The 23842-nt window shown below is 42.0% G+C and overlaps 1 protein-coding gene across 9 annotated transcripts in view; it reads left to right on the forward strand.

Annotated features, from left to right (window-relative positions):
* TBC1D30 (TBC1 domain family member 30) overlaps positions 1–23842 on the forward strand; it is an 84051-nt gene that overhangs the window by 55689 nt on the left and 4520 nt on the right. For 5 of the 9 annotated variants that reach the window (XM_077913710.1, XM_077913704.1, XM_077913702.1 and 2 more), the window contains 7 exons: positions 1833–2001; positions 4821–4989; positions 9234–9339; positions 16308–16420; positions 18090–18229; positions 21033–21239; positions 21430–21489. In XM_077913710.1, coding sequence (XP_077769836.1) covers positions 1833–2001; positions 4821–4989; positions 9234–9339; positions 16308–16420; positions 18090–18229; positions 21033–21239; positions 21430–21489 — 964 coding nt within the window. The remainder of the gene's footprint in view (positions 1–1832; positions 2002–4820; positions 4990–9233; positions 9340–16307; positions 16421–18089; positions 18230–21032; positions 21240–21429; positions 21490–23842) is intronic. The other 4 variants (XM_077913706.1, XM_077913703.1, XM_077913708.1 and 1 more) reach the window with 1 other exon arrangement.

The following is a 23842-nucleotide window of genomic DNA, read 5'->3' on the forward strand; positions in this document are numbered from 1 at the left end:
ATTTTCTCCCAGGCTGTGGCTTGTCCTCTTATTCTCTTGACATTGTCTTTCCCAAAACCAGAGTTTTTAATTTTAAAGAAATCTAGCTTGCCAATGATTTCTTTCATGGATCGTGTCCTTGCTGTTGTACCTGAAAGGTCATCATCACCATACCCAAGGGCTCTGGGCTATGCTACCTCCTAAGAGATTTATAGTTTTGCATTTTGCATTTAGGTCTGCCATCGATTTTGAGTCAATTTGTTGTGAAAGGTGTAAGTTTTGTGTCTAGATTTATTTTTTGCCATGTGGATATCCATTTGTTCCAGCACCATTTATTGAAGAGACTGTTTTTGCTCTATTGCCATTATTTATCCTTTTTTTTTTTTTTTTTTTTTAAGATCTAATGTGGGGCTTTTGAAATATATTAGTGGGTGGAGTTACATACCTAACATTCCACCCAGCTGTCTCTGATGTCCTGTCAGACTTTGCGATGCCTTTGGACAGAGAATTTCATTGTGTCACAAGAATTACTATGATAATTGAAAATTTGTGTAATTTTGGGAGATCATGATTTCTTCAGAGAAGCTTAAGTATCTCTCTCAGTATTAAATCCTTAGATAAAAAGTGCAATAATAGACTATTACCTTTAAATTGTGCCTGTGTCATCCTGTAAATCCCTCTTCTCTTTACTCATAAAGTACAAGGTCCCCACTAGGGCACCCTGCTCTGCTGGAGATCTGCACTCCCCATCAACTGGCATCAATCTCTCTAGGTCCTTCTTCCCTCCACAGATGGAATATTCTATACTCCCTTCATTGCTAAGCTCCACCTGCCCGCTCTTGTATTAAAGGTCTCAGAGGGACCTTCTCAAGAGTATGGCACAACCCTTATCAACTTAGTCAAAACTCTGACCCTAAAAAAGTAGAAATTGCAAGCCAGGGATGAGGGAGAAATGGGCCTTTGTCTGGTCTGGGAGATAATTTTCTTAGAGTATAGAGTTTTGTGTTAGATTGAAAATTAAACTATGAGACTACCCTATGGGGCTGGCTCTGACTTGATTCTTAATTTTGTTCCCTGTGCTCTGGGGAGTGAGTGGCCTTCTAGGGAGGACAGCATAGCAGGGTATACAGGCTGACAGGGAAAGGGTCAGAGATTGACATATAGAACTCTTGTGTTTTGCTGGATCATTCTAGTGGTTCTTGACATCTTTGCAAAGGTAACACAAATAGAAAAGTAAGAGTGAAAATAGTAATTTGAAGAATTTATGAGACCATCTTATGAAAGAAAGCCAGATTTTCAAAGTACCATTTGTTCAAACAAAGCCTTGTTGTATTCTCCTGGGAGAGGAAAGTGGACCCAAAGCCACTCTTAGTTTTAATAACCAGGTTGAGGCTAAGTGAATCTTTAGACTGGCTTTAGTTGGGGGTGTTTTATGATGGTTCAGCTCTTGGTTTTCATATAAAGGTTGTGAAACTGTGCTCACATCAGGGAGCTAGTATTGAGATTCCTGCTGGCCGCTGGTGGAGCATGTGCTCCATGACTTCTGAGTAAGGCTGAGGGTTGTGCAAGCACAGCTACTTATGGGGTGAACTCAGGTCTAGTGGCTTATCTAGAAACTTTCGAAAGCAGTGGCCTGTGGGTCTGAGTTACTTTAATAATACTTTAATAATTATGCCACTCGCTCCTTGCCCAGCATGGAGATGAGCCTTGAAAATCCAGAACATTTGATATTGACATGTTTTGAAGGATGGTGTGCTTGGCTAACTGCATTTTTGAATATGTCCCTTCTATTTAGGGCATGTTGGGATCCCAGTCTTTAGGAAGCAATCTTATTTTTTTATCTTTTTCTTCAGATCATGATTTACCTTATTGATAAGGTACTTCCTGAAAGCTATTTTGTTAATAATCTCCGGGCTTTGTCTGTGGATATGGCGGTCTTCAGAGATCTCTTGAGACTGAAGCTCCCTGAATTATCTCAGCACCTGGATACTCTTCAGAGAACTGCAAACAAGGAAAGTGGAGGTAGTGATGACTCAGTGCCATTATACCTTTGAAAATATTTTACTTCCTTGATTCCACTGTACATCTGAGCCTAAACCTTGAGCAGAAATACTTGTTTTCAGGTATTTCTGTGAGCGTTTGGTACAATGAAATAGATTGGTAGAGAACAGAAACAGCTGAAAATCCTCAAACAGTTAAAAATATACCTGCCCTACGACCCAGCAATTGCACTGTTGGGGATTTACCCCAAAGATACAAATGCAATGAAACGCCGGGACACCTGCACCCCGATGTTTATAGCAGCAATGGCCACGATAGCCAAACTGTGGAAGGAGCCTCGGTGTCCATCGAAAGATGAATGGATAAAGAAGATGTGGTTTATGTATACAATGGAATATTACTCAGCTATTAGAAATGACAAATACCCACCATTTGCTTCAACGTGGATGGAACTGGAGGGTATTATGCTGAGTGAAGTAAGCCAGTCGGAGAAGGACAAACATTATATGTTCTCATTCATTTGGGGAATATAAATAATAGTGAAAGGGAATATAAGGGAAGGGGGAAGAAATGTGTGGGAAATATCAGAAAGGGAGACAGAACGTAAAGACTGCTAACTCTGGGAAACGAACTAGGGGTGGTGGAAGGGGAGGAGGGCGGGGGGTGGGAGTGAATGGGTGACGGGCACTGGGGGTTATTCTGTATGTTAGTAAATTGAACACCAATAAAAAATAAATTAAAAAAAAAAAAAAAAAGAAACAGCTGAAAAAAATCATAGGGCCATGGTCAAATGGCCAAGTCAGTCAAGAACCTAATACTTTACTAGTATCAGATCAACACCTAAAATGATATATTGCCTCTAGAAGAACACTGGTGTCCATGCCTTACCATCTAGTTAAACTGCTCTATGCTGGCATCCATCCATAGGAGTTTTTAAAAACTGAATTCCAGTACAGTTTCACAGACTGTAGTTTTGCCTGAACCATGGAGGCTATGTAGAGAGGAACATGTATTTTCATTAAGTTTTAGGCGCTAAATCAAGTCTTTTTGGATTGAAATGTTTAATGCTTCTTTTATCTATCCATCATAAGGGTATTTCAGTGAATGGGCCAGCTCTTTCTGGAGAAGGGCTTCCCGGGACCCCCAGGTAGAATCTGAATGCTGAGGGAAGGCACTGGGTTGAGGTTGGGGTTGGAGACTCTGCTCTGCAAGCAGCTCTGAGTCGCTGCTGTCTGCTGGGCATCACCCAGCTTGCCGAAGCGCCGAGCTAGCGGCTGTGATTATACCCACTGTCTGCACTTCCCAGGAAGAATAATTAGAAGTTTGTTGTGTTTCCTGTAGAACGGTTGCCAGCTCCCCACCCATGCATTTCAATCTGGGAAAATATGAAAGGATTTGAGGACCTAATCTGTGATTATGGTACACTGGAAATTCTAGTGACACCTGGGAGTCTCTCAGCATTTCCTTCTGAGCCATTTGAATAATCTCATGTAATTTGGCTGCAGAGTATAATTATGCACCTGCGTGGATTTCATAATGCTTCCAGATAGACTGCCTTGCCTGTCCCATGTCAGACGTCCTTTCCTGGGCTCCATGTTTTCCTCCAAACTTCCTGCACTTGCCTATCAGCACTGCCCACAGATTCTAAGTCTCTGAGCAAAGATGCTCCTTTGTTCTCGGGTAAGAAGAGAGAACGAGTGCAGGAGAATAATAGATCTCTTTTTGCTTATCCATGGGTAAATGCATAGCCTGACAAACTTGGAGGAAGGATCAGTTTAAATATCTCCATTTTTATGTTTCATAGAATACATACTTAATGCCATCATAGGAAGAAGGAGAGAGCTCCGTGTTTACCGTGAATTCGGAAACCTCAGTGTGAGCTGTATATATAGTTTATTTCAAAATATTTTAAAATTTCATGTTGCTTAGTCTCCACATACTTTGGGATTTTCCAGCTCTCTTTCTGTTACTGATGTCTAGTTTAATTCCACTGTGGTCTGAGAGCTGTGCATAATTTAAGAAGCAGACAAGTAATCTCTTAATGAGCAATGTTTTTATCAGCGGCATTTGAATGAAGTAGGCTTTCCGGGGTTTTGAAAATTGAATTCTGCTTTTAAGAGGCTAAAATCCTTTCTTTTTCTCCCTTTTTTGGTGAGAACATTCTCCTTAATTTTCAATACTCCACAATAGGTAGAGCCTAATTAAGTTCTAGGATAAGATTTCTGAAATATCAGGGCACCTGGGTGGCTCAGTCAGTTAAGCGTCTGCTTTTGGGTCAGGTCATGATCCCAGGGACTCCTGGAATGGAGCCTGCTTCTCCCTCTCTCTCTGCCATGTCTGCTGCTTGTGCTCTCTTTGTCTCTCTGTGTGTCAAATAAATAGAATCTTCAAAAAAATTCCTGAAATAACCATAAAGAATTTGTGAAGGTCATCTTATTGAGATCTTATCAAACATACCTTTGTCCTTCCAAAAAGAGGAAGGAGCAAAGGGGTGGGGGGTAGGGGGAAGAACCAGACTTTAAAGATATAAAGAAATAAGTCAGGAAGTGTATTTGGTGGACATGGAAAATTGAACAAGGGTATTTTTTTTTTTAATGATTTTTTTAAATTTTTATTTACTTATGATAGAGAGAGAGAGAGAGAGAGAGAGAGAAAGAGAGGCAGAAACATAGGCAGAGGGAGAAGCAGGCTCCATGCACTGAGAGCCCGACGTGGGATTTGATCCTGGGTCTCCAAGATCGCGCCCTGGGCCAAAGGCAGGCGCCAAACCGCTGCGCCACCCAGGGATCCCAAGGGTATTTTTATATATTGCAAAGCACAGAGTGTTTGTTTTATTTCAGGTGGATACGAGCCCCCACTTACGAACGTCTTCACGATGCAGTGGTTTCTGACTCTCTTTGCCACCTGCCTCCCTAACCATACAGTCTTAAAGATCTGGGATTCAGTCTTTTTTGAAGGTTCGGAAATCATCTTAAGAGTGTCGCTGGCCATCTGGGCAAAATTGGGAGAGTAAGTGATTTCCCCATTTTTTTCTGTTTTGAGGTATGGGGGGCCTTAAGCCATGTTGTGCTCTAATGTGGAAAGCATCTATATTTAAGCATGAGCAAAAGAGAAAGTTGGGAACTTTGTTGAATTGCTCTAGCTTCCTGAAATCTCAGTTGGCTGATTCTTGATGGCTGGGGGAGGGGGCAATAGAATCTCTGTTGGGGAAGGGGGCTGGCTTTTCCATGGCTGTAGATCTCCTCCCCCGTGCTAGTGTCCTGGCTGGTTTACTCTTTGCAGCCTCTCCCTGGACTCTAATTGGGAAGAGGGGCAGGGAGAGAAACTTAGAAGAGGAAGATTGGGAGAGGGGTAGTTGGGTTTGTTGGTTAACATTCACAATTCGGATGATTTTTGAATCTTTAGTATTTATTTAGTTCTACTCTTCAGGGTCATGATAAAATGAAATGAGATAATATGTATAAGGTATCTCTGTGGTACTTAGTACATAGTCAATAGCAGAACACATAGGGGGCACCCGACTGGCTCAGTCCCTGGAACCTGCGACTTTTGAGGTCAGGGTCGTGAGTTCAAGCCCCTCTTTGGATGTGGAGCCTACTTAAAAAAAAAAAAAAAAAAAAGAACACATGGAACTTCTTTCCTTTCACCAAGAATTAATTCTGTGATGAAATCTGTTACCCCCAAACGTATTACCGTATAGATGTTCCTTACGTTTGTTACTGGTAGCAGGACTGTGAAAAGGAGCGTATTTTCACCCATCTCTAATTTATTATGACTGTTATGTTAAAATTCTACGTTCTGGGTAATGGAAGGAATATTAGGATGAAATTGTTAGAGTTGAGACGCAGAGAAGTTTTTAACGTTTCTTTCCTAGAGCTATAAATGACTTGAGTGGGTACTCATAGACAACATGTCAGAAAACCAATAAATCTCTGCCAGTGTTTTGTTTCAAAAACCTTTTAAGTAGCCTTTTTATTTATGATAAGTTGTTTCCTGGGAGATTTGCCACATTTCATACTTTTTTTTTTTTTTCCAAGATCCACCAACTCTCGATTTAGGGATTTAGAAAGATCATTATTGTGTATAAGTGTTTTTAAACATCACATAGCTGTCTCCTTTGCTTTTGTTTTATGGTACACTGCTTTTCAGCTGGGCAAATAAGTGAGTCCGCTGGGGATTTGGTGCACCGTTTACTTATCTTTTCATTTCTCCCCAATATCTATATCTTTCTGCAGCCCTGTATTTCCAACCTATTCTATGCCTGACGCTCTTTGAACTTTGATAGTTTCTCTGGGTGGGAGAGTCCAGTTACCGGTATAACTAGTTCATGGGATTTAAGTGTAGCACTTTACTGTGGGCTGAGTTAGTTATAGTCACCTTTGTGTTAGTGCTTAGTTACGGGGCAGGAGGAACAGAAGAGATTCTGGTTTTACTCCCACCTATCCAGTATGTGTAGGATCAGGATTTATCCGTCTGGTCTTTTCTGAGATTCCTCACTGTGAACCAGCGTAGCTCTCAGCACTCGAGATGTGAAACTAATTCATTTAGTCCTTATCCGGCATCATGTTATGTCGGTACTGTTCTCATCCCCATTTTACAGATGTGGGAACTGAGCCACAGAGAAGTTAAGTGAATTGCCCAATGTCACTCAGTAAGTATGTGGAGGGGCCTGATTTTGAACCCAGGAATCCTAGCTCTGGAATCTGTACTTTTAATTTTATTTATTTTTATTTTACAAAAAAGATTTAGTTATTTATTCATGAGAGACACACAGAAAGAGGCACAGACAGAGGCAGAGGGAGAAGCAGGCTCCTCAAAGGGAGCTGGATACAGATCCCAGGATCACACCCTGAGCTGAAGGCAGATGCTCAACTGCTGAGCCACCCAGGCGTCCCTTTTTTTTTTTTAATTTAAGATTTTTAAGTAATCTCCACAACTAACATGAGGCTTGAACTCACAATCCCGAGATTCAGAGCCACGTGCTCTACAGTCTGAGCCAGCCAGGCGCCCCTAGAATCTGCACTTTTAATAATGTGAATCTCCTGGTACTAAGTATGTATTTATGAAGTTCAGGGGATATAGGAGTCACACTTGGTAGGATTTTAAATGTTTCCGAGTCCTTGCTCAGTGTACTTGTACATTTTGGGGGCATGCCACTTGTTAAGCGAAAGGCAGGTGCCTACAGTGCCGTCATTATGTCAGGCAGCTTAAACACATGGTCTCATTCAGGTCTCTGCATAAGCCTGGGAAGTAGGTAGGATTATTCTCCCTGCCTTTTCAAGTGAGAAAGCTCCCCCAGGAGAGTTAATTAACTAGTTCATGGTCACATAGCTCATTAGTTGCAGAGCTGGGACTTAATCCTGAACTTTGGGACTCCAGTGCCTGTATGCTTCCCCACAAACTTTCCACTGGAAAAATCATAAACCACAGCTCCATGGGACCTCTCCGTTCACCCTTAACTCCTGCAACCTGGCATTTCTTCTTCTCACTCACCCAGGGTGCTTTGGGAGTACGTGAGCCGTGGACTCTCAGCTCAGCTTCACTGGCGTCTCTTAGGTTTCCGTTCCTCTCTGGTGCTGGCCTTTGGCTTGCTCCCTTGTTCCTCATCCTGGTCTCATGCAGTATTTCTTCCCTGGTCTCCCCATCATACCCTGCGCTCCCCACGCTACCCCTGGCCAGCCTTGCCGAGGGCACATCTGTTCCCACGCTCCTTGTTAAGTGCCTTTCGGTGACTCTTGCCCGGAAGAGGCTCAGGTGGCACAGGACCCGTTGGCATCTGTCTGCAGCTCAGCACCCTCAGTGCTCGCTGTTGCCCTTGGCCATGCAGGCCTCCTGGGCAGCTTTGGTTGTGTGGAGCTCCTTGCAGGGCCTGGGAAGGGCCTGCCGTCTCCTGCATCCATGTCTTTGGAAAGCTTTTTCTTCCTTGTCAACCCGGAGAATATTTTTCAGAACTCCTCTGAAGCATTATTTCCCTTCCTCGCCCTCCAGGGTAAACTTAACCACTTTTTCAATTATGCCCGCATGCTACTCCATAATTTTGTAATAACACTTCAGCAGTCTATTTCATTTAATGGCACTGGGACTGAAGAGCACTCCAGAACCTGAAGTTTTTCCATCATCGTATTTGTTTTGGATGGCCCTTTGGAAATTCCCCAACATTAGTGTATGTCAAAATGTTGGTCTTATGGTTGGGGGGGGGCAAATACAATTATCCCACTTTACAAAGACTGTTGTAATAGGTAAAACCAATACACAGCGCTTTTCTTTCTTTCTTTCTTTCTTTCTTTCTTTCTTTCTTTCTTTCTTTCTTTCTTTCTTTCTTTTCTTTCTTTTTTCTTTCTTTCTTTCTTTTTCTTTCTTTTCTTTTCTTTTCTTTTCTTTCTTTTCTTTTCTTTTTTCATTTTTCCGTGCAAAAAACGTTTTATTAAAGCACAGGGGCAGGACCTGTGGGCAGAAAGAGCTGCCCACGGTCCTCTTTGCTTTAGATTATTCCCCTTTTTCCCCCCTCTAGAAGAAGGATGAAAGTCTAACCTGCCTTATAGGTTGCCAGGTGACAGATTCTTTATTTACATGCAGAACCAAATGCAAGAAGCAGGGCGTTATCTCCAGCTGGCTGCAGTGCCCCGAGAAGAACTGAAAATTTTCTGCCTGTGAAAACATCCTGTGGATGATGAAATATGCAGAAAAGTTCTTGTTCTTGTATTTTTTATCTTTCACTTCTCCTGTGATTTGGTCCTAGTCTACCAATAAGATCACCATTTGCAGATTAAGAGCCCCAGATTCCCTACAGGGGGTAATTGTTCTTCAGTACCCAATTTTGTGGTTATTAGTTCTGATCAGAGGTGGGCATTCTGATGTGTAGACTGTGTCACATGAAAATAATAAAGATGCTGCAGGTGGAGCTATGAAGCTGGGGGGCAGATGGGAAAGACGAGAACACATCCTGTAATAAGTACCTCTAAGTTGACTTTGGTGTTTTTTTTTTTTTTTTTTTTTCCAGACTGTGTACCAGGATTGTGGTTTAAAAAAAAAAAAGTTAGCAAGATGGGTTTATTTGGGAATAGCAGAGAATTGTAAGCCAGGACATGCAAACTATGACAAAGCCATGGGCAATTCCTAGGATTGTGATTTTTGTTGATTGCTAACTCAATCGATAGGATGGCAAGAGGCAACACATCTGTTGCACCTGCGGTCTATACCTGATAAACAGCATGGAGGTTGTAAACATTTTCTTCTGTCCTTTCTTTGTCTAGGCAGATAGAATGCTGTGAGACAGCAGATGAATTCTACAGCACCATGGGGCGCCTTACCCAGGAGATGCTAGAGAATGACCTTCTGGAAAGCCATGAACTCATGCAGGTTAGTGGGCAGCTTGGCCTCACTTCAGGGAACCCAGGGAAGTATGTTTGGCCAGCTCTCAGATTTAGTTTTTCACTTGACCAAGAACCTATGTATAATTTGATCAGAATCTCACTATATCACAGGAGGAAAGAAAAAATAAATGGGTAATGGATGTTTGTTATGCTTCCATTCAAGCTGTGTTGCTTTAAAGTCCAACCTCCAAACTCCCCACCCCCCACCCCATGTTACCAGGTACTTCTTCTGAATCTGATTTTTTTTTAAGATTTATTTATTTGAAAAAAAAAAAGATCTATTTATTTGAGAGAGAGAAAGAGGAGAGAGAATGAATGAGGAGGCAGAGGAGGGACAGAGGGTGAGAATCCTCAAGTAGACTCCCCGCTGAGCAGGGAGCCCGACTCAGGTCTTCATCCCAGGACCCTGAGATAGAACTTGAGCTGAAATCCAGAGTTGGACCTTCAACCAACTGAGCCACTCAGGCACCACTGAATTTGATTTTTAACCTTTGTCAAGGGATATTTGTGAGGTAACATCATTATTTTGAGGGAGAAATTATTGAGGATTAAAGGAAGTTATTTCAATCAGCATTTGGTTTATTTGTTTTACCCATATTTCCTACTCATGTTATTGTGTATTAATCATAAGTTTCAATATGAAAGACTTGAAGGGTTTTGTCATTTTCTGGCTGGTTATTGTATCTCAATTTCATATTCACAGAGGCATTAAAATTGATAGTGAGTATAGGAAAGATAGCAAATTTGTAAACATTTTTTCTCCCATGAGGTTCTGTAATATGATTTTACCCTTATTTCCCTCTGATGCTTCTCACTACTGCTTCCCTTCCTGGTTGCTCCTCTTGCCCACCAACTAGCTGTAGGTCTTGTCTAAGGTCGGCTTTGGGCCATATGTCTTTCTGTGTGATTTCTCTCCCCTTTTGCCAGTTTCAGCTTTTACCCTTATATTGGGTTCCATGCATGAGGTCATGCTTGGGTCCAGTCAACAGATTGGAAAATGAGAACTCAGACCCTGACATAGGGCTTGAGAAGCCGGGACCCTCTAGTCCTTTGCTCATTTCCTGGAGCCTCCAGCTCCTTCTCAGAATCCCTTATTTTTTAGCAGACAGCTGCCTGACTTACTGAGAATGCTGACCACCTGATAGAACTTCCCTGAACATTTGTAATTTTTAACTTTTCTTTACATTCTCATCTCTTCTTCCTTCTTTCCTGTCTGAGAGGAGGAAGGGTTCGGAGGGAAGTATCTTTAATTGAACATGGCTCTGTGAGCGATGTCCATGCTTGGCATATTCCACGTATGAGATCCTTTACATCCCGCAGAACTGGCAGATTCATATGCCCAAGGCAGGACTCAGGGTCTAGGTATTGTCCCTTCTCCCTCCCTCACGAAACTTCAATGGCTACCCACTGCCTACAAAACGAAGCATGGATTCCTCAGTTTAGCATCCAGTGCTCTTGACTGTCTGGTGCTAACCTATCTTTTCAGCCATGGTTGCTTCCTTTTGTACCCTTGACTTAATTCTAGTCAACTCAAGCTGTCTTCAGGGCTCCCAGAAATCCCTAGGCATATGCCTTCTCTGCACCTATGCCTCCTCCGCACCTGTGCCTCTGCTGCACCTGTGCCCCTTCTGTCCCTGTGCCTCCTCCACACCAGTGCCCCCCTCTGCACCTGTGCCTCCGCTGCACCTGTGCCCCTTCTGTCCCTGTGCCTCCTCCACACCAGTGCCCCCTCCACACCAGTGCCCCCTTCACACCTGTGCCCCCTCCACACCTGTGTCCCCTTTGCTCAGTCTTTTCCTTCTTCCTTCACATGTTTACAGCCTGCCACCTCCTGGAAAGTTCCAGTTCAGATGTCATCTTTGTGGAACATAATCTGAGAGTCTCAACTAAAGTCATCTCCCATTTCTCTGAATCACCGGGGCATTGTCTTTGTACATCTCTCGTGAGCCTTCATCACATTCTACTTGACTGAAGACCATCTTATTTCCATAGTGATATATTTTTTTTTTTTTTACTTTATTTATTTTTTTTTATTGGTGTTCAATTTACTAACATACAGAATAACAAGCTCCTTGAGGACAGGGACTGTGCTTTGCTCATACATACTTAGCACTTTGCCTTTTGCTAGAGCTGCTCAATAAATTTATTACTTTATTAAGCAAACACTTGTTGGGAGTCTGCAATTAGTTCCCTATTTCTCTTTTTCAATAAATGTTTGCTGAATTAAATGACACTCACAGATGGTGGCCCTCCTTCTAGATTCCCTCTGGGCTAATGTGATCGGCATTTTGCTGTCAGAGTGATGGTCCACACTGGGTGGGTCATCTCCTTGTTCCTCGGCACGCCTTCAGTGCTTCCTTGTTAATAACTGCACTAACTAAAATGCTTCATCCTAGTTTTCTAGGCCTTATATTAACTTCTCCAAATATTCTTGAGCATTTCTATCTGTCAGAAGGCTTCCTTGAGGAAAATAACATCTGGTTTTACCTTTAAGGGTGGCATTGGTCGGGCTCTGTGTGGGTGTGTGTGATGTGTGTGGATACATGCACATGTGAGATTGTGTATGTTGGAGGCAGTGGTGCAGAGCAGGAAGGGGTTCGTGGTTGAGGGAGTCCATGAGCAAAGGCCCAGCAGTGGAAAACTTTGGGGTGTGTGAAGGAACCTACAAGGAGCTTGGTATCTGGGGTGGGTGGGGAAGACCACAACCCATGGTAAGGATCGTACTTGACCTTTCAGGTTAGTGGTTGGGAAATCGTGCTTGCTGGAATTCTAGGGAGGCTGTGGAGGCTGTGGAGCCTGTGGAAAGGGGAAAAGAAGACCCGAATGGTCCTAAGGAGAGAGGGAAGATGATCTGAGTTGTGGCTGCTGTCAGATACAGGCAGGGGCAGCTCTGTGAAGGGGGCAAGTCTGACAGCAGGAGCCCGGGAGAGGCCGTGAAGGGTAGAAAGGTTGGAACAGAGACGATATTTAGAAGGTGAAATCAATAGGATGTGGGCATGGGAATAGATACGGGGGAAGAAGAAAGGAGAAAGAAATGGGGAGACAAAGGCAACCGACAAGTCTCTGGCTTAGGAAGGAGAGCTGAGTTCACGGGGGGGAGGGAGATGGGTTCGTATGGAGACAGGTTGCATTGGAGATACATTCTGGCCGCCCTGTGTGTCACCTCTCCAAGATGTTCCCCACCACCACACAGCTGGAACCTCCAGCATGGGTCACCCATGGGCTGTCCCTTCCCTCCCCCATCCCCCCCGCAACCTCCTTCGTCTCAGCCCTCAGCGAGGCCTCCTCTGTGTTCCTTCTGCGATCCAGAATTTCAACAACTGACACAATGCTAATTGTAGACAGTTTTACATTATTTGGTATTTTTTCAAGTATGTTAATCTTAATTGTCTAATGAAGTGGTAAGTTCCCTAATGACAGGGGCCTCATTCTACTCAGCATCCTCATAACACCTAGAGTGCTATGAAGAACACACCTTTGCTCAGTGAATACACGGACTCATAGAATAGGAGAACTCAAGGCAGTGGTTTTCAAACCTGAGGAAACCTCCCAGGAGTGTGGTAGAATGCAGACATTTAGCCCAGGGGTGGTTCAGATGCAGGTGGTTTTTTAAACAACACTTAGGGAAACACTGGCTTAAAAGAAGCTTAAAGGGGCACCTGGGGGGCTCAGGTAAGGTGTCTGCCTGAGGCTCAGGTCATGATGTCAGGGTCCTAGGTTGAGCCCTGCCTCGGGCTCCCTGCTCAGTGGGGAGTCTGCTTCTCCCTCTCCCTCTGCCCCTCCCCTGCTCGTTCTCTCTCTCTCTCTCAAATAAATAAATAAGATCTTTTTAAAAAAATAAAAGAAGCTTAAAGATCAACCCAATTCTATCACTTGACAGAGGGTGAGTGTGTGGCGTTTCTTCGATTGTCTAGGAGCAGACCCAGGACTGGGAGCCAGTCCGCTACTCCCGGCCTGGTGCTTTCCCCCTACCGCCCCATACACAGCGTCCACCTTACTCAAAACATGCCTCTCTCAAAGCTGAAATCCCCTTCAGAAAAATAAAGCAACATTTTATTTCACTTAAACGTTGCCAGAACAAATGAGAGATGTTGACACACACCATCTTTGTCCTATAGACATTTCCAGTCTTGGATATTAGGAGAAAAGAGAACCACCTTGTTTCCCTGCTGTAAGAGAATCCTAGAGGGGAAAACGCAGGCTGCGGTTTGATTGATTAGATGCCATTTCAGTGGCTTTTCTTCTGCTGAGGGAAACATCTGGGTGGAGATGAACTAAGCCTAATTTTGTTCAGCTTATGTTTTTTTTTGTAAAGCGTGTCACTAATGAAAAGAGAAATGGAATTTTTTTTTTCCCAGCAGTACCTAAATATAAATGTCTGTCTAAGCGTACGTTGGTAGTTTGGATCGTAAATTGACTTGCCGGTTTTCCTTGGCATCATAGAATGTTATGGAGAGAAATGGTGAATGTCATTTCAAGGCACTCTCTTTCCTGTATTCACTTTAAAAAAAAAATTAATTCAGTGGCTGGGATCCAATTATGGTGGGCCATAAATCTGTCAGCAAACGTGAAATGGCTCCAGATGAAAAATGTGGGCTGCACGTAAGGTCTTCATCTTTGAGCCTGAAGACGTGGAAGGAGTCTGTCTTCCTGGTGGTCTTCCCCAGTTCTTTCAGTTCTGTGCCACACACAAAATAATCTGGGTTTTTTCCTTCTGTAAATCACATCCCCCCCCTCTTTTTTTTAAAATTAGCAGTGGCTGCTTTAAAAAAATTGAAATGGTCTGGAAGAGTTTGGGAGGTTGCGGGTGAAATCATGTATAGAGATTTCAGTAAGACGTTTGACAGTCTCTCATGACTTCCTTGAGGGCAATAGAAAACTGGGGTGCTGCTGTTAGAAGGGTTTGTAGGTGCTGGGGAAACCTACCCTGAAGTGCTCGTCAGTAATGATTGTTACCTGGGTGGGGGTGGGGGGAGAGCGCTCCTGTGCCATGATGTAGGATCTGCCCTTGGACTACTCACCTTTTTTTTTTTTTTTAAATTTAAAGATGTATTTATTTATTTATTTGAGAGAGAGAGGGTATGTGGTGGTGGGGAGGGGCAGAGGGAGAGGGAAAGAGAGAATCCCAAGCAAACTGCTTGCTGAGCACAGAGCCTGGCACGGGGCTCGATCCCAGGACCCCTGAGGTCCTGACCTAGCTGAAACCAAGAGTTGGACACTCCACTGACTGAGCCACTCAGGCACCCTTGGACCGTTTTTACTTTTTTCCACCAGTGATGGCGTGGAAATGACAAGGATGTGGATGCTTGTCCAAAAGAAGGATAGTGTTTGATGAATTAGTGCTGTCAGGTGATTCATAATGTACCTTTCTGGGAATCTGTTGTAAATCTCTGATTTATGAAGTTGGAAACCTAGAGTAGAGCTTCTCAGGTGCTCTGAGGACCGCGGTGATGTGTGATGCACATCTTTGGCATTAACTTGCCTTCAGATGTAAGACCTTCGAATAAGTGAGTGAATATATGTGAAAAAGTAGTATAAACACATTGGTTTCAGGAGCACTGATTTCTTCTTTGAAGGACTAACTGAAAGTAAAGGATAAAGGAAGAAAGACCAAAAAAGCACCAATGGGGCCAGTTTTCTTTTCGGTCAGGTGTCTGAAGCTGAGTGGAAGCTTGAAGGAGCTTGCAGAGCTGGGACCAATTACTCTGGGGCAGGATGGGATGAAGTAGGCGCAGGATGTTCTTCCCATTCCTTCACACCCTTCATGAGGCTGGACAAGGAAATATTTTGGTAACTTTTTATAAAAACTGGCAAAAATAAAACACAAATGACTCTTTAGCTGGCTATCCTACTAATTGTCTTCAGTGAGACGTCTTACTTCATTTATAAGGAATTTTGCAATTCCTAGCATTACTAATTTCCTCTTTTAAGCTTGATCCAAATGGTAGGGGTTTCTTTTTTAAAATTATCACGGTATAGTTGACCTATAACATTGTTAGTTTTAGGTTAATGGCTTCCTGGGAGACATGAAATAAAGTCTGATTAATATACATTTTCTGGTGAATGAGTAGTTGAAGCATTGAAGATGTATGTTCGGAGCAGTTACATGTTAGTAAAATTAAGAGAACGCACTGAATTACTTTCCTCCTGCTGATAAGTGATATATAATTTTGAAATTCTGGAGGAAGCACAGGTGCTTTTCCCATTTTTATTTATAGATTTTTAACAGCCTATGCTTTACACCCTGTCACTTTTTTTTTCTTTAAAAATAACAGCTAACAATTTTCACCTAGAACTCATTCACAGACATTTGAAAAGGTGGTATCTTTGGAGAAAGCATGCAGGTGATCATAAGATCATCCACTAAACTTAATTTTGTCCAGAGGCTGACATTAAATGTCTATAAAAATCATCAAAGCTTTGAAACAAATAAGCCCTACATATGAAGATCATGGATGCGTACTTTGTTAAAGAAGTAATAGGGAGGGGGCGCCTGAGTGGCTCAGATGGTTAGATCTCAGATCAAGGCATCTGACTCTTGATCCCAGCTCAGGTCTTGATCTTGGGGCCCTGTATTGGGCTCCATGCCCAGCTTACAAAACAAAAACAAAAACAAAAACAAAAACAAAACAAGTAATAGGAACTGTGAATTTCTGAATTAACCCACCTGTCACTTGGGCTGGGTGGAAGTCAGACTGCCCCCACCTGCCACCCATGTTCACCACCTGGAATGCCCAGCACAGCTGGATTGATTTGAGGACTCAGCATTGTGTTTATCAATATTCTTTTGTCTTTGTCTAAAGCAGGTATTGAAGTAGAATCTCCACCTGCTGTGTGAGGAGCAGAATCTACCTCTTCAAATCCAAATCATAAAACTTTAATGTTTTTTCAGGATTGATAAAAGCTGCTTAAAGCCACCATTTCAGACTTGGAATTTTTGCTTTTGTTTTTCAGACTGTTTATTCTATGGCTCCATTCCCTTTCCCACAATTGGCAGAGTTGAGGGAAAAATACACCTACAACATTACACCATTCCCAGCCACAGTTAAACCCACCTCAGTTTCTGGGTAAGGTCTTTCCTCCTCGCCCCCTTTCTTGTTTTCATGATAGAAGACTTAGTATTTTAATGTGTTATTGTAACTTCATATTTGTTAAGCCCCAGATCTATATAGTCGAAGTATTTTGGCACTTAAAATCTGAATGTCTCTTTTCCCCAAAATTTTGATTAAGATTCAAGATAGAGATTTTTAAAACTGTTCTTTCCAAAGCAGATTGGGACATAAACTGAAGGAATATTTAGGAACCCTACAACTTATTTAAAAATATCAAATACTAAACATTTTAATAATTAAAATAGTGTAGGACAGGTGCATGAAGAGACAGACGAGCTACTTTAAAATGTAAAGATGGAAGTTGACAAATACATATATATTTAATATATGTAAATATATAAAAATTTTATATCTATTAGTATATATAATATATATATATATTTGTGTATATACACACACACACACACACACATATACCTATATGTATATATAGGAATTTAGTGTTTGAAAACTTATCAAGTTCTGGGCTCCGGGGACCTGAACTGCAGAAGTACCAAAATATCAAATCAATAGTGAAAAATGTATTTAAGTGGAAAAAAAAGAAATAATAAAATTAGCAGAAGAAAATGTAGAAGAATATTTTTAGTTCTTTGGAACCGGGAAGGCCTTAATAACTGACTCAAAAACACTACGGAAAAAGTTAAGTACTTTAAAAAATAATTTTCTGCGTGACTAAGAACAGAACAAAACAAAACCTCCACAAGCAGGCACAAAAATATTCGTGAAAAAATATTTGTAATTGATAATCTCTCATACATAAAGTTCCTAGAAATCAGTAAGAAAATGGCCACCCAACTGAAAAAATGATGAAAGAATGGCAATGGATAGTTTACATAAGAGGCAGCATCACTTATTTCAAGAGAAATGTAGCTTAAAACTATATGAGACTTTTTTTTTATCTGTCAGATTGATAAAAGTTCAAAAGGTTGATATGCACTCTGTTGATGAAGTTAGAGGGAAACACTCTTGCACGTTGCTGGTTGGAGGTTAATTATTACAATATTTGTGGCAGGCAATTTGGCAGTATTTCCTCAGATTACTAGTCCATATATCCTTTGACCCAGCATTTTACCTTTATGGCTTATCCCACAAATATATTTGTACACTTGCAAAACACAGTATCTATAAGGTTATTTATTGCAGCATTGCTTATAATAGCAGATGAGTGGAAACCACTCAGGTGTACATCATTAGCAGCCTGGTTTCCAACATGGGTTATATGCATACAGTGTAGCGCAGCGATAAAAACAGGATGAAGCAGCTCTCTGTGTGAATGTGGAGATTTTTAGGTAAATAGATGCGGAGTGCAGAAGAGTGTATACAGTATGCTACTATTTATCCAATAAAAGAAAAATAAGACTGTATAGTTATATTTGCTTACCTGTGCATAAAGAAATTGAAGAACACATCAGAAATTAGTAACAGTGGTCAGCTTTGGGAATTAGATGGGTCAAGGGCAGAAGTTGGACAGGGATAGGAGAGAGGCTTTCTATATATGTTATGTTTACAGTTATATGTAAAAAGTAAGTTTATGTCATTTAAACCATGTGACTATCATTTATGTGTTTAAAAACCACTACTATTTTCTTTGAATATTTCCTTTTCTTCTTTTATGTTTTCCAAGACGACATGGTAGGGTCAGAGACAGTGATGAGGAGAATGACCCAGACGATGAAGACACTATCGCTAATGCAGTGGGGTGTCTTGGACCTTTCAGTGGGCTCCTGGCACCTGAACTGCAGAAGTACCAAAAGCAAGTTAAAGGTAAAGAGGTGGCTTTCTATTTAGGTGATCTCTGTGCATTGATTCACTCTGGCAAAGGTGTTATTATTTTGTCCCATAAATGCCTATTATTTCCCGACCTGATTACCGGTATTAAACGTCTTTATTAAAAGTGTCTTCTCTGTTACTTTAGCTTTTTAAAAAACTTAATTAAATTCATTATTTTTAGAAAAGATTTTATTTATTTGAGAGAGAGAGAGAGAGAGAGAGAGAGAGAGAGATATGGAGATAGCGACCGAGAGAGCACAAGCAAGGAGGAGAGGGAGAAGTAGGTTCCTCACTGAGCAGGGAGCCTGATGTGGGCCTTGATCCCGGACATTGGGATCATGACCTGAGCTGAAGGCAGATGCCTAACTGACTGAGTCACCCAGGCACCCTTTTTTAAAAAACAATTTATTTAATTTATTATTGAGAGAGAGATAGAAAGTGCACGCATATGGGGGCAGAAGGAGAGAGAAAACCAAGCAGACTCCTTGCTGAATGTGGAGCCCAAGGCGGGGCTTGATCTCATGACCCTGAGATCATGACCTGAGCCGAAATCAAAAGTCAGTCACTTAACCAACTGAGCCACCCAGGTGCCCCTCCTTTATCATTTAGTAGGATCTCTCTGTTAGGTGCTGCATACATCATACGTATTTCTTTTTCATTCTGCTATCTTTTGCCCCAGTTTATCTGATTCCATTTTGTATGTTCAGTTCTTTAGCTCAGAACCTGGCATGCAGTGGATGCTTCCTACATTCTGTTGGAGTTGAATTGATATGGACTTGCTTCTTTTCCACTATGGAAATGTCCTCTGAAATATTATGATAGCCTTGACTTGTATTTGAGTGATTAAAAACTCATTATCTCATAAGACATTCGGCTGGGTCCTTCTGCGTAGCCCATGGTTTCTAGTTGTGAAGAGATAATCTCCACCTACCAGTTCTTTTAGTGGTCCATTTGAACAAAGTAGAACAAATCTACTCCCTCTTCTATTGGAAGTCTCTTCCCATCTTTGAGAACAGCCATCATGTCCCCCCAAATCCTTCTCTGTGGTCCAAGTTGAGGATTTTTCAAAAGATGTGACTTCCAGAACTTTGAATATCCTGTATATTCACCTTTTAATGCCTTGTCGTTTGGTAGTGTCCTTCTTAAGATGTGTGCTTTGAACTGGATGCTATGCTACATTTGTTCTTTTCTTGTGGAGAATGGACTTCCTGTGGTCTGGGCACCATCGATGTAATGAACTCTTTTGAAGCAGTTCATGGTTCTCCCACTATGTTCTTTCCTATCTGGGGTGGCGGTTCCTCCTCTAGGACATCTGCTTTGCTTCTTCTAGTTTGAAGACCATTCTCCTTGGTGAAAGAGGACAAGGACAGAAGATATCAGGTCCTTCTTTGTTCTCTCTGCCCTCCACTAAGTTCATACCACCTTCTCAGAGTCGTGGGGCTATCTTCTCAGTTTTGTTATGTTTAGAAGGTTTATTTTTGCTTGTTTGGCTGTTTCCCTCCCCCACCCCTCCCCCCCACCCCCGCTCAGTTGTGAGTAGTTTTTGGTAGTCTTTTCCTCAAACCTCAGCTTGTTTTGAGTATTAAATGGTTTTGGTTCAAACGTGGTTTTGTGTGTATGTCCTTGCTATGTACTCTCCTCTCATCTTTTTAAATGACTTTTAAAAGATCTAAACTCAGCAAGAGTCCTGTTGATTTTGTAATGCCCTCCACCCCTTCTCTTTGTTGCCAGAATTTCAGCTTTTGGTGTGCAGCCATGAAATCAATACATATTTTAACTCTAAAATTTTTCCGCCTGCATTTCTGGAGTCTAGGTATATGCCCCCTCCTTTTTTTCCTTCTGTTTTCTGTCTGTGTAGTAACGTGCTTCAGGATGATAGGATCACTTTTTCCTAAGTTTTAGAGCTAGTCTTTTTTGTCAGTTTAGAGTAAATAAAGATTAGCAGGTCATGTTTGAAATTTTTTTCTCCTTGAAAAAGGTGTTCAGTAGAAAAGGAAGTAAATTTATCTGATGTTTAGGCTTTATCTGAATAACACTTTTAGTAGATGTTAGGATAGTTAAAATCCCCCATTAAACATTTTTAAAAAGCTTGTTCCCAGGCCACTATTATACACTGTGCTAGAAAAGCCTGTGCAGTATGTGTGTATGCTCTCACACAGTGGCTTATTTCTGGTTCTTAGATGTAAGCTCGATTTTATTTAAGGGACGAATCTCCTAGCTGTAGGTGTCAGAAGCAGAAACTACAGCAGACAAAAACACATGTAGTAGACGTGGGAAATGTTTGTTGAATGAAAAAAAAATTCATTGTTAGAGATGCAGGGATCCCAAGTTCTGATAATTTTATAGAATGTGTTGCTATTTTTAACTTAAGAAAAACTCACTTTTAATCACAGACTAAAATCCTCATGCCGTTATATGCAAACCTCTAAACTGACTTTAGACTTTTGGAGTTCTGTTTTCCTAAGGGAATTTTAGAAAGTGGCAGGGACTTTTATGTGGAAAGAGTTGATCTTCGGTGTCTATAATGAACAAAGTGGTAACAAAATCAAACGGGGAACCCACCTAGCTCATTTCAGACCCACAGTTAGGCTAGTAAGAAAATGCAGAAATTTTTTTCAGGGCCGAAAAAAAACATGTACAAGACAAATTGTAGCTTTTTTTTTTTTTTTTTTTTTTTTTTGTGGTTAGAATTCCAAGGAAATTAAGATACTACCACAGGGCCTGGTGTCATCAGTTCTCATTTAGTGCCTTTCTCCTCCATGACACTGTGTCCTTATGTCTGTCCCCTTGAGTGCAGAACCGAATGAAGAGCAGAGCCTACGGGCTAATAACATCGCGGAGCTGAGTCCAGGAGCAATCAATTCCTGCCGAAGTGAATACCATGCAGCTTTTAACAGCATGATGATGGAACGCATGACCACGGATATCAACGCACTAAAGCGGCAGTATTCTCGGATTAAGAAGAAGCAGCAGCAGCAGGTGCATCAGGTGTATATCAGGGCAGGTAATGTGATTTTTTTTTTTTTCTAGGTAATGTGATTTTTTGAAACAGTTTTAACTCTGTCACCTTGTGAAAAAAAGAATGCGTATTCCTAGGATAGCCTCAGAATCGCAGCTCTCTGTAGCTCAGCATCCACAGACACAGCTGGCATGAGCTCATAGCGTCTTTAGCATCTCATTTTCTATTTTATCAGGCTCTACAGAAGAAAAAGACCATGGGTTCCTTTCAGGTACCAAGAACCAGGCAATCGATGGTATTAAACACATTTTCATTATGTGTGCTTGTGGAGAGGGGTTGGCAGATGATTAAAATGTTGCAAAAGCCATGCAGTCCTTGGACTTGAGACATTTTTGGAGCTATTACCTCCTGCACATATTCATCTGTGTGCCAGTCAAGTAAGCTGTCCACCAGTCATGTAGGTAGTAATACAACTGATAGTTGTGGTCAGAGAAGAAGGAAAAACCCATTCCTGCCTCGCTGATGGTTTAGAAGCGTCTTGGGGGTCTGCTGAGAAGAGCGTAATTGCAACACAGTTGGAAATGCTCTTTTCCAAGGACTGTCAAACCACCTTTTTCTTTTTCTCTTTAAATTCCGAAAATCCCAGTGAACAGTCTGCTTTTATTATTTAATACATGCTGATTTGGGGAGTGGTTTGGCTTGTGCTAAGTGAAATCCTAATGCAAATGATGCCTGCCCGGTATTAATCAAAATATGAAAGTTGACCTGTTTTTAAGAGGCTTGTGAGCATGTGACTGATCTTGCACAAAAACTGAACTTACCTTCCACTTAGAAGGGAGGAGTTGGCAACTTCCAAAGATTCGTACTTCAACCTGAATCACTAAAAAGGAAAACACAAAAGAAACAACTATAGCACTCAAAGTGTTGGCTCCTATGTATCCTCATTTTGTCCTTAAAGCAAATCTGTAAGGAGGGTAAGGATGGATTTTTTTTTTATATCCTTTTACAAGATGAGGAAATGGTGACTCAGGAAGGCTTATTAGCAGGGTCATGTGGCTGTGGTGGGTGGCTAGGCCAGGGCTAGACCCCTGTGTTCTGATTCTTTGCATAGTCCCTTTTTTTAGCTGCATCATACACATCTGTGGGTGGGATGGTGAACAGGGGTATTGCCAGTGGGTATTAAATGAGCTCAATACCTTGTGCTCTAGTCAGGGGTCAGCAAACTGTGTGCCACAGGCCAAATCCTTCTAGCTGCCTGTTTTCGTAAAGAAAGTTTTATTGGAATCCAGGCATGCCCATTTATTTACATATTGTCTGACTGCTTTTGCACTACAATATCTAAAATATTTATAGTCAGGTATTTTATTTTTTTATTTACTTATTTTTACTTTAAAGATTTTTAAAATTTATTTATTCATGAGAGACACACAGAGAGAGGCAGAGACATAGGGAGAGGGAGAAGCAGGCTCCATGCAGGGACCCCGATGTGGAACTCGGGACCCCGGGGTCCACGCTGTGAGCTGAAGGCAGATGTTCAACCTCTGAGCCACCCAGGCGTCCCCCAGTCAGGTCCTTTATAGGAAAAGTTTCCTGACTCTTGTCTAGATCACAGTTTATTTGGTTCTTTTTAGGGAGAGATTGCTTGCTCAATGGCAAAGTTCTAAAGCATTGCTTCTGAACTTCAGTGCACATGTAAATCACTTGGGGGATCTGTTAAAATGAAGAATCTGTGTCAGCAGGTTTGGGGTGGGGCTGAGATTATGCATTTCCAGCAAGCTCCCAGGTGATGCCAGTGCTGCTGGGTGGGGATCACACTTTGAGCAGCAAGCTTTTAGAGGTGATGGTAGATGATAGGATTAGCAGTGCTGGTGGGAGAGGTTGCACTTGACCTCAGCTTCTGAGAAGTAAAGGAAGGTGGTGAGGATGGCGGTTGAGGGACCAGCTTCCCAGGGTAGGGAGGACAGGAAGTCCTGGCCTTTTTTCTTTTTTTTTTTTTTTTAAAGATTTTATTTATTTATTCATGAGAGACACACACACACACACACAGGCAGACAGAGAAACAGGCTCCATGCAAGGAGCCCGATGTGGGACTTGATCCCAGGACTGCAGGATCATGCCCTGGGCCGAAGGCAGACGCTCAACCGCTGAGCCACCCAAGTGTCCCAGTCCGGGCCCTTTGAACCTGATAGCTTCTGTTTTTATGGAGCTATTGGAGGAAAAGTGGTTTGCTTGGGAGTAAGTTAAGGGACTAAGGTGGGAGAGGGGAAACAATAATACAGATTTGAGCAAGTTATTGGATGGAAGAAGGAAAGGAGACGATTGTTCAGTGGCTTTGAGGACCCAACGAAATAGGAGTTAATGAATCTGGAGAGTTTTCTGTTCACATGTCTGTGTGATTTCCACCACCCCCCCCTTTGGGGAAAGATAACACGATTTGTTGTGGGATTTTGCTATGTCTAAAGGCGTAGGGATGTTGAGAATGTGTGGTTATTGCTGAGACAGGAGTCCCCGTGGCCAGCCACGCATGTAGCCTGGTAGGAGCGTCGGTGACCCAGAGATAGACGAGGGCTTATGTGTGGGAAGTTTGAAAGATCGAAGAACCAAAGTCTCTTTGATTTAGTACCACAGGTAGCGATATTGAGAGCCTG

This window comes from Canis aureus, chromosome 11, assembly GCF_053574225.1.
Source record: "Canis aureus isolate CA01 chromosome 11, VMU_Caureus_v.1.0, whole genome shotgun sequence".
NCBI lineage: Eukaryota > Metazoa > Chordata > Mammalia > Carnivora > Canidae > Canis > Canis aureus.